Source organism: Rhamphochromis sp. 'chilingali' (genome assembly GCF_963969265.1).
Source record: "Rhamphochromis sp. 'chilingali' genome assembly, chromosome: 13".
Taxonomy (NCBI): domain Eukaryota; kingdom Metazoa; phylum Chordata; class Actinopteri; order Cichliformes; family Cichlidae; genus Rhamphochromis; species Rhamphochromis sp. 'chilingali'.
The window spans coordinates 33301481-33317555 of NC_137940.1; the positions used below are offsets into that span (position 1 = coordinate 33301481).

Below are 16075 nucleotides of genomic sequence, written 5' to 3' on the forward strand. Positions count from 1 at the left end.
CGTGCAGTGGAGTAAAAAGTACAATACTGTGCAAAAGTCTTGAGCCATCCGTCCTTACACACACACACACACAGTGTTGTTCAAGTTACTTGAAAAAAGTAAATAGTTACTAATTACCGATTGCTTCTCCAAAAAGTAATCCCGTTACTGATTACTAATTTTCAAAGGTAATTAGTTTCTTAGTTACTTTTTAAAAACATGATACACAAGCTGAATACGTAATAAAGCAGTAGACCTTTCAGCCCAATTCTATTTTTATGCATAATCCATCATATAAAATTGAATCAAATGGAAAGCCTCTTTTTGTTTTATTAGTTTTAACCTTTTAATTTTGAACACATTAAGCAAAAAATAAATTATATGCAACTGTCTTTGTCTTGAAAAATTTTTTTAACATTTAAACCTATTTTCTGCATGTTTTGTGTTTACACTCGCTCTTTCAAATAGATGCAAGCAAAACACAGCAAAATAAATAAATACAATCATAGATGCAGCGGCACTAAGTCCTGTCGCTCTTAAATCTATTTTGACCCCTTTAACTTTTTATGGAATCAAACTCAAAGTAATGTAAGTATGTCCACACTTTAACCGCTGCATGGTCGTACTCTCTCCCGCACTCCATATCATCTATTGTTTATCTACACACGTCTGTTGCTACCACTGACGTTGCACGCGCTTACATCATTGTCACGAGGCCCTCTCATCGCGACGGTTTAGTAAGGCAGTAACGCAGCGTGGTTACGGGAAAGTAACAGTAATCTAATGACTTTTTTTGCAATAGTAATCCCTTACATTACTCGTTACGTGAAAAAAGTAATTGGATTACGTGTTACTGCCCAACTCTGATCTTGAGTCCAGAACCGCTGAACTAAATCTATGAAAATATATTCCAAATATATCACAGTTTGGCAGGCGTAAAACAATTTTTTGCACCAGCAAAGTGATTCCCAAAAAACTATTAGCTGAAAATGTGTCATATCTCTGCATGGTGTGCAGTGCCGTCCTTAAAATAATCTGAGGAAACTGGAGTGGAGGACAAAAGAAGAAGCAAAATAAATAAATAAATAAATATCTAGAGTAGATGAACAGTATCCAAAAGTAATGTCTTTGAGAAATAGAAAATAAAATCCAGCGAAGACCTGATACAGGACCTGAGAGATACATTTTCAGTTGAGTCATCACCAAAGCAAATGGTCTCAGTCAAAGGGTGGCTGTTAGGAGGAAATGAAACAGAGAGAAAAAGCTGAAATATGCCTAATTATACAAGAACTGGACTGAAAATTGGTACGAGCATTTCCTATGGAGTTCTGGATCCAAATCAGAACTCAGCATTATTGAAGCCGTTTGGGATCATCTTGATAGAGAAAAGAACAAAAGTCAACCGATATCTAAAGTAGAGCTTTGAATTTCCTTCAAGAAGCTGCGTTGAAGAATATAGGTTGTCATACAAAATATTGACTTTCAAGCTCATTAGATTTGTACAAACTCTATTTTTGCCTTTTATTCTGTAATTCCATCTATGTTTTTGGTGTTGAAAATAAATCGCTGCACCTATTTTATACTTTCCTAACAAAATATGATAAAATAAGGGGTGACTTAAGACCTTTGCATGATTAAATGGAAATGCAAAGAAAACCACACTCAAAACTACACATGCTGGTACAGGATGAACGAAAGAGACTGGGTAACTAAGGGAGAAACTGTATCACCCACTTTCTATTTGCATTTAATCTCATCACTTTTCCTCTGAAAGCCAAATAAAATTTTTCCATCAAAATATGTGATACTAATGACTTAATGGATTGCCAGCCACCTACACATTTGTATTCATTTGAAGATGTATTCACTTTTGTCCTGCTATCTGTTGAAATAGTGTAATAAACACAATTCAGCATAAATAAACCAAGTAAAGGGTTAACCTAATTCATCAGGGTTTATTAGGCCAGGTATTTTTATGTGTTTAGAAAATGTTGGTTGTATTTGTTTCATCTACGCTTCAGTAAGAGATATGCAAAATAGGTAAAACTATCAAATCCCAATTCATGGAGATATTAAATGCAAATAGCCTGAAATATTTTTTAAATAAATAAATAAACACTAGCCTATATAATGTGTTTAATGTACCCCAGAGCCGCCTTTCCAAGACATATTTGTTATTAACAATTATTTCAATTCAGAATGTTACCAAGCCTGGTATATTCACTGAAGAAGCCACTGACTACTATGACTAAAATGTATGTACAGGTATTTGTTATACTTCATTTCTGATGTGTCAGATGTGGTTGTTTGGTTGTTGGGAATTTTTGGAGCAGTTTCAATAGCATCACTGCTATAAACTGAGTCATTGCTTCATTAGTTACTCACTTATTAAGATGATCTCATTAAATGCAAGCCAAACATTTGTTGGGGTTTTTCAAATTGCACTTGGGCTGATATTAAGAAAACTGTGATTCATTGTATTTTAGATTCTTCAAAGTTATTTGTTTTTAACTTTTAGTCTAACAGCTGCTGCTAACAAAATATGTGCGTTACTTTTTCTGTTAGCCTTGCTCCTTTTTTACAACCCACTTTGATCCTAAGTGGGCTGCATCACTAAAACTATCACTTAATAACCTCTTTTCTTTTTCAAAAATAACTCCAAATCATTCATCATCGAGAGGTTTGAACATGAATTATTTGAACCATTTGCTTAAGGACAAAATACAATGTAAAGTCCCAAATTTTAAGCCTTCCTCATCTGCAGTTTTCTCATTTTCTAAAAACACTAAGTGGCCTACTTTAGATCCCTTGGCAGGCCAGAGGTTTGATACTCTTCACCCAAAACTAGGCGCATCAAACTACTTAGTTCCTGGGCAGCATGTAGCCTAATTTGATCCTAAATGGGTTTGATCTCCTAATTGGCTTAAAAAAACCCCCAAATAAACTCCAAATTGTTTGTCTTACTTTTTGTGCAAAAAGGTTTAAGTGTATCATGACTTTCTAATAAACTGTTGAGTCATAGAAAATGGAAAATGAACAGAATGAAATGTCTTCATCTAATCTCAGTTACATGACAGGAACTCTTCTGTCATGTAATCCATTCCTAAGGACATAAAAACAAAAGTACAAAAGCCCTCCTTCTGTTCCAGGGCAGCATAACCGGGTTAAGGAGTTAGATATTTTTCCACTTGGATCAGCTGCACCAACATACTTTTATTTTCACTAACAGATTTTTTTTTTTGCCAGTAGTCCTTAATCTTTTAATAGTTAATTATATTTGCTACATAGCCATCCATTTCATACCGCTTATCAGCTTTCTTACCACTTACTTTGTACTTTAAATATTAATCTTTTGATTTTCTATTTAAAATTTCAGGCTTACAACACAGAAAAAAAGAATATTCCTAACTATTTTCACAGCAAGAAATTTGCATTAGTGTTATATTTATATCCACTCACATCTTTATTTGAGACCTGAGACAGTGGCTGGCACTGTCAATACTGTCCTGGCACACGCATGGCACGATTACTGTAAGATAATCTGCTTCATACTGCGTGATCATAAATTAAATGGGTGTGAAATGCAACATCTTTTAAATCAAATAAATTGAAGTTGCATGACAGTAGCGTTATACTTTGTGAAGCACGTATGTGGGATGTGTGTGTGGGATGTGTGTGTGGGTGGGTGGGTGTGGATATTGTTTTTTTTCAGGATGAGTAAATTGAAATGGAATCTACACTTCCCCCCTCTCCCCTCTTGCCCCTAACTTTTAGAGGGGAAAAGTTGAGTAAAACTGAAACCAACAGGTTTCACTCACACTAAGAATAAAAAATGTTACATCAAAGCACTACTTCCATTCTTTACACTGATGTTTATCTATTTCATAAATAAACCAGACTTGTCTTGATAAAATAACAAAAAACAAACAAACAAAACAAACAACTTCCAGCTGATGAATGAAGGTGTAATCAGCCAGAAAAAAGAAGTTCAGACAAGTTGTGGCATGTCCCAGCAGAGTTACTGCAGGTGTGTCATCACTGCATTCCTGAAGCTTTAGTCATGTGATGCTCACCTTTATCCTACTGTCCCATATAACACCATAAACAATGATTTCTGTCTTTTTTATTACAGGGTGTAGTTTCAAAAATCTGAAACATTACGCTCATTGAAATGTGTCATTGAGCAACAGGTATTGAATCTGTAAAATGTCTGGCTGTTTCAGCTTTTGTTCACAGACTGTTGGTAAAATGAAATTTGAATCCAAACTTCAATGTTCAGTGTCTTTCTCTCACTCTTTTCTCTTGGCCACAGAAACACACGCATACTTTTTCTTTTTTCTCCCCAAAACACACCTTTTCAAGTAGACAGCTATCTGTCTTTGTAATTAACCTCGAAAAATACTGATCCTGGAGCAAGCACTGGTAATATGAGAAACTGATGCAACAGTCAGCAGCCGGGAACTCTGTCCCCAGGGACTGCAAGGTCAGCAGCTGCTGGGACATGCTACGTTTACCAGCTCTACACCATGTATTTCTTTTTAAAATCTTTACTAGCTAGAGATAGACATAGACTTTATTTGATCGCACACTGGAGAAGTTCATTTGTGACAGCAGTACAAGGGCCAGGAAGAAAAAGTAAATTAATTGAAAGTGAATTATTTTTTTTCAAATTTGTGCATAAAATGGGGGCTGTAACAGTCTGCTGCTAAAGGAGCTGCTCAGGGCATCCACAGTGCCATGCGATGCAGGGGGAGGGTAACTTGGCTAACGTCCTCCTCTTACCCACCTCCTCTAAGGCATCTAGGAGACTGTCCAGACCCTCTATGCCAGTCTGTTAAGCTGTTTCCTACTATATTATCCTTTTAAGTAAAAAAACAGAAGTTCAAATGTGTGGTGAAGTAAGTAAGCAAGCAGTTTTTTGCCGTTTGACTGACTCATATCCACAAGCATGCATGCACACTGATGTGGTTAGAAAAGTGAGAGTGGCAGCCAAAAAAGTGCCGCCAACTAACCCCATAGGATACATGACACATTTCAAATATATTTATATATAAGATATAAAAATGTGTTTCACTTATCAGAAAATTTATAGCTTACAGTTGTGTGTTATTAAGATGACAGCAGTAGGGTTTACCCCTGTTGTGTAAAGGTTTCTGTCATAGAGTTTTTGTTTTGTTGTTGTTAGGGTTATTTTTTAGGTAGCATCCTTAAACTGTTACTGAATATGCTTAAATTATGTTCAAATAACTTCTAGAAACTTGTCTAATCTATCTTCAAGGATATTGAAGGATTTCAGTTGAAAAATGTGCTGTTTGAATCCCCATGAGGTGTAAGAACTCCGTTTATACAAGTGGAAATAGAATAGTACATAACATATAAAAACAAAAAAAAACATCAACCAAAAAAGTGTAAAATCAAGTTAAATTATCTTAAACAAAAGGAATCTGAGAGATCATTACAGAAAAAATAAAGTGCAAGTATTAATTTACATTGAGTTTAATGATAAAACAGTTTTATTAATCTCCTGTTCCACCACATCCCAAAGGTGCTCTATTAGATTCAGATCTGCTGACTGGGGAAACCATTTGAATACAGTGAACTCATGTTCAGAAGAATAGTTTGTGGTGATTTGAGCTTTGTGACGAGGTGCATTATTCTGCTTGAAGAAGCCATCAGAAGATGAGTACGCTGGTCAGGGATGGGATGGACTTGGTCAGCAACAACACTCACTACTATACTGTGGTGTTTATATGATGTTCAGTTAGAAAATATCACCCACATCATTACACCAGTATCAGTAGCAGCAGGCTGGACTGATTTAATCCACCTATCCATTAGTGTTCTCCTGGTTGTCCATGTCACTGGGTCAGCAGTCTAAGCAGAGATGCCTAGACCTCTCCACAGCCACCTCTAGCTCTTCTGGGGGAACAGTGAGGTGTTCCCAAGCCCATGGGAACATGGAACAAGACATGATTTCCTAGCCCAAGAAAATTACTAAGAGGTATACAAGAACCACCTGCTCCTTAGCCTATCTCTAATGGAGATAAGGCGGGGAGTTATGTCACACTGATACTTTTAGTCACTGTTTCATGTTTGTTTCTAAACAGAAATGTCTTAAACTTTCCATAATCCCTGGAAATAGAGGTGCACATCAATAAAAATAGATCAGTGTTTTTTTAAGTGTGAAAAAACAGATTGCTCAGGGTTTCTCACTGAGCAATCTGTTTGCGTGTGTGTGTTTTTTTCAAACTTCAACCCTTAACTGGTTACCCTTGTACTGATAACATGTACAAATTTCACTGCAGTATAAACAAAGAGTCTCCGTGCTTTGGCTTTCAGTTATAAAGTGTACCCAGTGCTTTAAGCCTCCTCCAGATAAGAGAAATCACTACAGCGCCAGTTTCAGAGCACGAGGTGTGGGCTGTCTTTGAGAGGAATCCCTGTACTAGTCTCTGGAGGAAACTCTCACCAAATATGGTAAATGACGTCACGACACGTGGAGAATTTCGTGAGAGGTTCCAGACAACACTATTTCCCGTAAGTACAGAGGGGCGTGGTGTGCATATACTGCTGCTTAAAGAGTTTACAACCTCACGATCATTCCCAGACTTCCGATCCTGGATGTACGACTGAGGACTACCGTGAGCGCTGAAAGTTGTTTTCGAAGGTTTTTGGACGACTGGGGAAAAAACAAGGAGATATTTCTTTCCTCGCTCCCCCTTGAAGACTTCTTTGGACTCTACCGGTGGGCTTGCCCCCTATTTGAATTAAAACACAAGACTCAACCACTTAGTTTCGTGAGAACGGAAGACTATATAGCCACAGCTGGATTCAGTTTTCTTTTCACTGAGAAAGAGAGGATGTATCGAAACTTTGGGAGTCAAGAAAGAGGCAACCCACCGTACACAGGCACCTCTGGGACAAACCCTGCTTCCCTTGGAAACACCAGCACTTCAGCCACACATCAGGAGCAGGTAGGTGTGCTGTCACTGACTGAACTGGGTAAAAGGTTAGGGGTCAAATAAGAACAATACGGTTAAAGTTTTGAGAAATAACTAAAAATGTTCTAGCTAACATTAAGGAATACAAATTTAAAGCTGTTAAATCATCACACTGTAATTTAGTTTAGTTGTACAAGTAATAGATAAAAAATAATAATATTTATAATAATGGTTATATAATAGTTACGCAATAATATTAGTTTACACTTTTAATCCTGCACTTGTTACTTATCGTGAATATTTCATTATATAAAATCTTCTTCTTTCAAACTGTTTATTTTTCTTTTTTCCCTAGAAGTTTACAATGGCAGGGGCCAGTCAGATTATCCCCAGCCTCAATGCCATCACAAGCAACCAGGACCTCCAGTGGCTGGTCCAGCCCTCTCTCATGCATCCACCAGGCCCTTCGCGATCACCAGTACCTCCTTACCCAGTCCACCCAGGGGCGAGGCCACTGGTTCCACCACCTTCCCAGTCTCACCTTCTCAGGACAGGGGTCATAAGAACTTCTGCAAACAGCCCATCTTCAACAAGGCGCAGGAATGATGAACATGTAAGCACATAGCTCACAAATGATTGTGGGTTTTTTGTTTTTCCACTAAGAAACAAGTGAATGAGCCCTCTTGGAAGTTGCATTCTCCCTCGAGGGAATGTGGTGTGGATGCTGAGGTGTGGAGTGTGGCTCAATCACTTTTGTGTAATCAGTGCGTAATGTCCTGTAATTCTCTGTGACACAATAGTGCCACTTCCTCTAGATGTATGGAGAAATAGGAAGAAAATCTAAAGATATGTTTTTTAAATCTTTTTCTCAGCACTGGAGTTAAACACACACTGTTGTATTCTCCTTTGTTTTTTTACTGAGTTTTTGTTGACAGTAAAATTAACAGGTGATTATCAGTTTTTTCTTACTATAGAAACATCACTCCATTCAAAGTAACTTTACATTTGATTTCCAACACACAGTATAATTCTGTACGTTTCCCCAGGCACGCTTTGGCACACATCCTCGTCATAAAGTTGTAAATTCATTGAACAGGAAGTGGACTGTCATGTGACTCATAGGGGCAAGTCATGTTCTGTGACTCACACCTGAGTCACTTTAGGGGTCTGAGCGTGACTCATCACCCCGAAAGGGCGGGAAATGTTGGATTAACTGCAATTATTCAGTAGAATGTTGGATGAAGTCAGAATTCGGGTGTTACAAAGGCACAAAAGCCCAGACGCTTTTCAACCCTGCAGCTGCCATGGCTGTGATGAGTCAGTGTGCACACATGGTGGGAGTATTTCACCTGTGTCATGCTGCCTGTGGTGGAATTTCACTGTGCATGTGATGTTTTGAAATTAGCTGTTTGCCTAAAACAAGCCGGATTAATCCAGTTCAGGAGTTTAGGCCGCCTTCATGTTTTGTAGTAATTTTTCTTCTCCTCTTCAGTTATCTCAGGAAGAAGTCGAAAGGCGCAGAGTAAGAAGGGAGAGGAATAAACTGGCAGCAGCAAAGTGTCGCAATCGGAGACGGGAGCTGACAGATTCCCTGCAAACTGTGAGTGATCTTTAATATAATAGTATATGTAATATGTAATATGTTAATATGTAAGGTGTTGGTCTCAGTCAGGCATGAATGAATCAAACTCTGTCTTTCTCCTGCTGTAGGAGACAGACATGCTGGAGGATGAAAAGTCCCGCTTGCAGAAGGAAATAGCTGAACTACAAAAGGAGAAAGAGAAGCTTGAACTGGTCTTGGAAGCTCACCGACCCATTTGCAAAATAGAGGACTCTGATTCGGATTCTGACTCAGGTCCATCCATTTCCTCTTTGGCAGCCATCAAACTAGAGCCAGCGGACTCCTGCAGTCCTGGACCCTCAATCAAACCACCCATAAAGCTGGAGAAGCCCAGACCAAGGATAACTATCCCCACAAAGCCTGTAACATCAACCGCCTCTGCTGTTGCTACTGAATCAGAGTCACTCCACACCCCAGTTCTCTCCACGCCCTCTATCATGTCCTTCACAGCTGGCACAGTTTTCACCTACCCCTCTGCCTCTTTAGACACCAGTGCCTCCAGCACATCCCACGTTACATCACACCAGGGAAGTGTCCAGCAGTCTCAGGCCCCACAGCCCTGTGGGATAGCTCATCGCCGCAGCAGCAGCAGCGGTGACCAGTCGGATCACTCCCTGCACTCACCAACCATCCTCTCACTGTAATCGACGGCCCTGCCTTCATGGCAATACACTAAGTTTGATTTCAGCGCAGTCACAGTGCAGGATGTCAAGGAAATGTGATGGAAGTGAAAACGACGGCTCTTATCATTTCGAAACGAGCAACATGCAGCTGCTCGATTTCTTTAGAAAGTTGATGCTTTTCTTAGATAATATGCAAATCTGTGGCATTATTAGAAGACGAATGTTACACTTTTTTTAGTTTTTATAAGAATATAAAGTCTTTATATTTCTAATTTTCAGAGTTATAAAATAAGAATGAGTGTGTTTGAGGTTTATTGCGAAAGCACTGCATGCAGACTATATTCTCTAATTATACAAACGTTGTACTGTGATAACTCCATTTAATCATATATTATTAGATATAATACATTATAATGTTCCCTTTGATGAGTTACTATATTGTTACAGTGTGTTGTCAAAGTCCTCAAAAAGGGAAACGGAGTGCTTAAACTAACAGGTCCATATTTATGCGTGGACCCTTTCAGAACCCTAATATTATCTTTATACAAATTACTGACCACTAAGGCTGGGCCATAGGAGTTATTATAAATGATATAATCACATATTTATTATGGAGAATATAATATATTTTTTGGTACTGTTTATGTTTTCTGTTAAAATGAACTGTTTGGAGGGCAGTGCCTTAAATTTGTCTTTGTTTGAAAAAAACCAGATAATAAAGAACAAAGGTGTGTGCAAAGAGAAATGGTGTACAGTTATTGGCAAAATAAGCAAGAGACTGTGACTGAAAATCATCTGAAAAACAGCAGATTACTCAGAGTCGATTGTCTGGATCATTCGAAATGTGTGAAAGAGATTCAGAAATGTAAATGAGACGTGACAACGCGACTGAAATGAGGATTCGATTCATTGATCAGTTGCCTGATTGAAGTTTAATGTTCTAGTAATTTCTTTTTAATTGAGCAGTAATGCTGAATATTCTCCAGGCGCAGCAGTGGTGGAGTCAGACAGTTTTATACACTTTTTTTTTTTTACTTAGACTGGGATGAAACACAAATTGATGGAAAGTTGTCTTTAGGTCAAAACTAAAATTTTTGAGTTGCTTCTTTCCACCATCAACATTTTTCTGCCATCCGAAGACAAAATTTTGGTTTATCTCAAAATATCAACTCAAATTTTTTGGTAATAACACAGCATTTTTACTTATAGATGAAAAAATTGTTCATTTATTTATTATTTTTTAAGTGGCAGAAATAGGTTTTCACACATGTAGACATGTACACTGTGAAGACTCGTATACAGTCACATTTTAAATCATTTTAAAAGAAATATGCAATGGTTGTTAATTTAATTATTTTTTAACTGTTGATAAACATTAATTGATTGTTAAGATTATACCCAGCTGTGTCTGATTACTTCTTAACTCCTATGATTATGTGCGAAGAACCCCCCAATAAGCTTCATTATTGGTTCTGGGGGCAGTGCCACCCCAGACCCCTGCCTGGCTCCGCCCCTGGACTGCAGCTTCTCCAGGTTTTTGTGGTCTTTGATCTTAACATCTTCAGACTGTTGATCAGAAAAAATCCAATACTTTGAAGACATTACCCTTTGACTCTGGGTGTTAAGGCCATACTTCATATCAGTTAATTGAGAAAATACCTGACACAGTAATAAATACAGAATTAATCATTAGTGGCAGCGAGTAAGAGAGTTTGATTACTGCACCATGCGCTGACAAACTCTGCTGGCCACTCTCTGACCCTCCACTCTCAACACTGTGGCCTCTGTTACCCTAAAATGAAGTGAATCTCTTGCTAATACATACACGGCTCAGAGAGCATTGAATTGCTAAAATGGGATGAGCGAGGCAGAGAGGCGGAGATGGAACAAGAGTCAGATTGAGAGCTGGAGAGCACGAGGGAGAAAAAATCTGTATGTACGCTGCTGTCAAAGGACGTCTGTGCATCACTAAGTGGGTAAAAGCATCACCCCCCTCCACCCCCATCAGCTCTCCAGACTGTGCAAATAGGGCTCCAAAAATAAAACTGATGAATATCCATAACGTCAGTCAGTGTGGCATGAAGGCAGCATCAATCAAGCGCAGTTGGTTCAGACACGAAGGTCAGAACAAATGCAGAAATCAATTTGTCGTGTGTGTCATGTTAAATGCATGTTTTCTGCAAGGCAAATACACAAAGAAAGGTCAGAACAGCCCCGAGTGTCATAGCCACTGTATTTAAAGCTTTTCAGTGCACTACGAGCATAGCCCACCAATAAACAGCTAACAACAAAATAAACCTCTTGTAATCCAGGTGCTATGGTTTAAACTGAAACTGGTTAGTAAAGCTAGTTAATACAGACAAATCAAGATTAAAGAAGGGCTGAAGTTAAGTTTGCTCCTAATGTTACAGATTAAATACAAAGCATGAGTTACAGAAGAAGAAGCTAACAAATCTTATGATAATTCAGCAACAACTTCATTTAAAAAAAACAAAGACAAGAAGAAAAAAAAAGAATTTAAACAGCTCGGCTTAAACAGAATAAAAATCAACCAAAACTTGTAGACCTTCCAGTTTGATACAAAGAGTTTTCCAGTTGAATTTTAAAAATAGTGACAGAACTTATTTTTCAGTTCAGCTCTGCGTGAGGTCCAACAACATCTACCATGCCTGATCCAAAGTGAGTGTGTAGGTCTGCACGTGTTACATTATTCTCAGCAGCCCCACCCCTCAGGAAACCTAAAGGGCCTTCACGTCAGGCTGCTTCACAGGCTTTGTTACAAATGGTGACAATCATCATGCACACATGGCACTCCAATCCTGTCCTGAGGAAGCGAGAGTGCATAAAATATTACACATCATTAGCAAAAAAAGCAATTATCAAATAGTTTCCTTTGTTTCAGTGCTATTGGAATTCAGAGGACTAAATATGGCTCGAAACTGGATTGAAATGAATCTTTAGATCTGTGTTTTCAAGATCCAAGATAACGCTGTCCAGTGCAATTGAGAAAAAGGCTTCTACCAGTGTAGGCTAATCCAGTGCATGAGATAAATTTATATATGTGACCCACTTTTTTGGTCCCATTTTTTCTCAACAACAGACCACTGAAAAAGGAGAATTTTCAGGAGAATCTTTAGAAAAAACACTGTAAAATTTAGACATGTTATCATCTGGCAAACATCTAATAAATGTCTTTGTAAAGTCCTGAAATGTGGAAAGAGTCTCAAGTCTAGTGGCACACAAATCTTTGCAGCATTCAGAAAGCCCTAATGCTTTTTTTTTTTAATCCTCCAGATTAATTTGTACTATCTGACAGAGCACCTTTGTCTCCCTCCAGTCCTCAGCTGCTGACACACACCTGCCATCAGTCATCAGGTGAGCACACCAGGTGAAGCTGGTCTGGGCTTCCCACGCTGCCTGTGCTTGAGCTCCCATCTCCCAGGTCCCGGGCCACCATGCAGGGCAGATTCAGCTCGGTGGAACCTCCTGGACTGGAGTCACTCCTGCTCACACACTCCTCTTCCAGGACCAGGCACAGCTCCTTCAGGTCCAGATTCTCCTTCACCAGCCCGTCCTGCATGCGCTCCAGGTCAGCGAGCTTTTTCAAGTACCCGCCCAGGTCCTCCCGCATCACTTTGGCTGCGTGATGCCCGAACAGCTGCCATTCCCGGGCCAGCTTCTTCACTTTGAGCCGGTCGTCGTCTAGGAAGCAGCACAGGTCCCGCAGCTCCGTGTTCTCCTCCTGCAGGCGCTGATTGATGACTTTCAGTTCCCTGATTTCGAGGAGGTGTCCCTGCAGCTGTTTATTTACCTCTTTGATAAGCCGACCGCGCTGGATCAGAGCCGATATTTTCTCTGACTCCTCTTTACGCAACCGGCTCACCAGCTCCTCTTTGGAGCACGCCAGCAAGTCCTCGTCCGACATCTTTGACAGTTCTCTGTTTATTATCTCACCTTCGCTACCCATTTTTTTCTTCTTTCAGTAAAAAACGACACCTATGGGTACCTGAGAATCTATTAAAAGCGCTGAGATGTGGCTATATTTAATGCTCAACACATGCATCCGCTGTAATCCAGATGTAATGTATTTGATCACCGGAGGTAAAATCAAGGCAGAAACATGTGGTGTCTTTATTTAGATTGTCTTTATCTCCAAGGCTGTGACTTCAGTCCCTTTTTGTGCTGTTCTCCGTGGATAACGCCTTAATGAGGTCGTGTGTGAAAAACGCACCGCAAGCCCCTATTAATGTCAATCTGTCATCCTCTCAGCAGCAGGCTGCTTTCTCCAAAGGCCTCCGGGAGCACAGCAGCCCTTATTTCTCCTCCCCGCGCAGTTTTTTTTTTGAAGGCAACAGCCGCTCCGTGGGCTTTTCTGGACAAAGGCCCGGTGAGTCCACGGAGGCTTGACCAAGCACACCCTGCAGATGTTGTGATTTCTACACCGCTGGCATCGTCTCATCGGGCTGTGCTTGTCTCGCCTCAGCTGAATGAACTCCGGTGGCTGCAGGAGTCCGCACGGCGCAGCAGCTTTACCCCCCTTTTTCTTTAAAAAAGATTCATTGTTTAGATAAAAAAATAAATAACAAACAAAGCTCACCGCTCAAAATATGTACATCATCATCTGTGCTCATCCTCCGGAGATGGACTGTTACCACAACAATGTCCGCCTCCGCCACTTTCACGGCTGTGACTCCGCTAAGCAGCGAGCTGCGTGTGAAGCTGGAGCTCTGACGGAGACCAGTACAAGCAGCCTTCAAAATAAAAGCTTCAGATTGTTGTTTTTAAGAAAAGAACTGTCACAAATGTTGCTTTGAGAGCACCGCTGAACTAGATTATATATTTGTAACGAGTGACACCTTTTAGTTTTGGTCGCGTTTTAGTGAAGCCGCGATGCTCAGCAGAGATGCTTTTATTTTGTAGAGGTTTTAAAGGAAACTTTACTGCTTTATCAGGATTTGTAACTTGGCAAATTTCCTTAGATAAGCTAGTAATCAGAACTGTTTGTGGTTTTCTCTGATGTTCGCAGTGTGGCAATTCCACATTGCGTTATTTGAGCCTGTTTTGTAGCCGTAAATGGCAACATTTAATAATCTAAAGCTCTGTGGTTCATCTAATTCCACTCTAAATAACGAGATTTGACATGGAAGATCCTCTCTCCACGCGCTCCCTCAATGAGGAACGTGTGCGCCCCCATTTGGATTCAAACCCATTTTTTTTATTTCTTTATTTTATTGTATTTTTCTTTTCTTTTTTCTTATCCTTTTCATGCTATGAAACCAAAACAAGTTGGAAATGTATGAAGGAAATTGATAGGAAAAGCCTGTGTAAACCCACTTCCTTCGGTTTTTCCTGTTCATTAGAATGATCTCATCCTCAAAAACCAGATACATGTCTATGACAGTGGAGTGCATGAGTGACTCCTGGTTGTACTTGTTACTTTTCAAAGAACAATGGCGGAAAGTGTGACTGCAGACCCTTTTTTTCCATGGGTTTATGCTGAGGCATTCAGCCACATCCTTCCGCCCTCTGTCCCACCTCCATTGTTTCACTGAGGCCACAACAATGTAGGGTGTTAACCGCGCAAGGGGGATCTGGGGATGGAATCAGGGTGTCATGTGAGGTTAGAAATGAGAGTGTTGATGCGCAGCAGGAGAGTCGACAAAAAAGGCGTGTTTGGCTGATTCGTTTTCACCCTCCCGTGTTGTGATTTTTCTTTTTTGAAGGACACATGCAGAAACACAGAAAGGGAGGGCGAGGAGAGGGATTTACGGGGATTTATTTAGATTAATCGTCAGAGGAAAAGAGCAGATTGTGTAAACGCAGGCAGCAAGCAAAGCGCACAGCACTGTGGGGCCCGGTGCTCACAAAGAAGCCTATCTGTGATCTGACACATTTTATAATAACTTAGGGAACAAATGATCAACAATAGGGTACTGTGTGGCTGCCAGGCGCAGTGCTGTAATTTGAGTCTTCACATAATCGTTCATTATCTTTCGGATTTTCTTTTCTGGTCACTGAAGTCTTTCTTTCTTTATATGAATGTTACCTGTTGAGTTACTGTAGGGTAATTCACCTCTAATCCACCCCTTGGATGGTCAATCAAAGTAGACGTTGGCTTAGAAGAGAGGCCAAACGTTGAAGAAATAAAAGAAAACTGCTGATCCTGAAGGCCATTTGTCAAGCTTTCAATGATAATGATTTTCTATGTATCTAAACACTCTAATATCACAGAAGTTACCGTTTTGTCTGCACTAACATTACCTATTATTACGTATTCACTTGTCAGAGCCACACCTTAAAAGCACATGATCAGCTCCTAAAAAACTACAGATGAATGGTGTGTTATTCATATTGGTAATCCTCAGGGGCGTCTCATAGTTGTGTCACATGCTGCCCACAGTCATGTGAGACGTCTGCAGTAACTGTTAATGGGAAAAAGAGCAAGACCCCCCCTCCCCCCCACACACCGAGAAAACTGATGTTTAAGCCAATGAAAGATAATTGAAAAAGAAAAAAAAAAACACGGGAAGGGCTGTGCTATATGTAGATATAGCAAAATCCTGCAAAAATAAATAAATAAAATAGAATCACCATAATCTAGAGAGTTGGTGATGGACTTCACAAGGAAGAGGACGTCTGTTATACGACCCGTTTCTATCCTGTGACGGGGTGTTTATGTGGTGGAAGAGTACCAGTACCTGGGTGTCCACGTCTACAACAGGCTGAACTGGAAGACCAACACAGAGGCTGTAAACAAAAAGGCGTGCCGGGCTCCTGAGAAAGGAGATATCCTTCAATATGTGCAGCAAAAGTATTCTCTTTCAGTCATTTGTGGCCACTGTATGATCTTCCGGGGGAGCAGGGGTATTATTATTATTATTATTATTTGCCTTGAGTGTGTTGATAGAGGT

At 39.9% G+C, this 16075-nt stretch overlaps 2 protein-coding genes across 2 annotated transcripts; one reads left to right on the top strand and one right to left on the bottom strand.

Moving 5' to 3' along the window:
- Positions 1-6268: 6268 nt before the first annotated feature.
- On the top strand, positions 6269-10020 carry fosl1a (FOS like 1, AP-1 transcription factor subunit a). The gene is made up of 5 exons (XM_080901452.1): positions 6269-6516; positions 6587-6953; positions 7276-7533; positions 8413-8520; positions 8631-10020. Exons 1-5 carry the CDS (start codon positions 6461-6463, stop codon positions 9183-9185), a joined length of 1344 nt encoding a protein of 447 aa, XP_080757578.1. The 5' UTR covers positions 6269-6460; the 3' UTR covers positions 9186-10020.
- A 1358-nt stretch (positions 10021-11378) lies between these two features.
- ccdc85b (coiled-coil domain containing 85B) lies at positions 11379-13866 on the bottom strand. Its single transcript, XM_080901343.1, has one exon. It carries the CDS (start codon positions 13129-13131, stop codon positions 12529-12531), a length of 603 nt encoding a protein of 200 aa, XP_080757469.1. The 5' UTR covers positions 13132-13866; the 3' UTR covers positions 11379-12528.
- Positions 13867-16075: the final 2209 nt, after the last annotated feature.

Bases quoted from the DNA above. Each gene is read 5' to 3' on its own strand.
- fosl1a (XM_080901452.1), top strand. From the start codon at position 6,461: ATGACGTCACGACACGTGGAGAATTTCGTGAGAGGTTCCAGACAACAC. The intron at 7,534-8,412 runs GTAAGCACATAG...TCTCCTCTTCAG, and splicing joins GGCGCAGGAATGATGAACAT to TTATCTCAGGAAGAAGTCGA. The intron at 8,521-8,630 runs GTGAGTGATCTT...CTCCTGCTGTAG, and splicing joins TGACAGATTCCCTGCAAACT to GAGACAGACATGCTGGAGGA.
- ccdc85b (XM_080901343.1), bottom strand. From the start codon at position 13,131: ATGGGTAGCGAAGGTGAGATAATAAACAGAGAACTGTCAAAGATGTCG.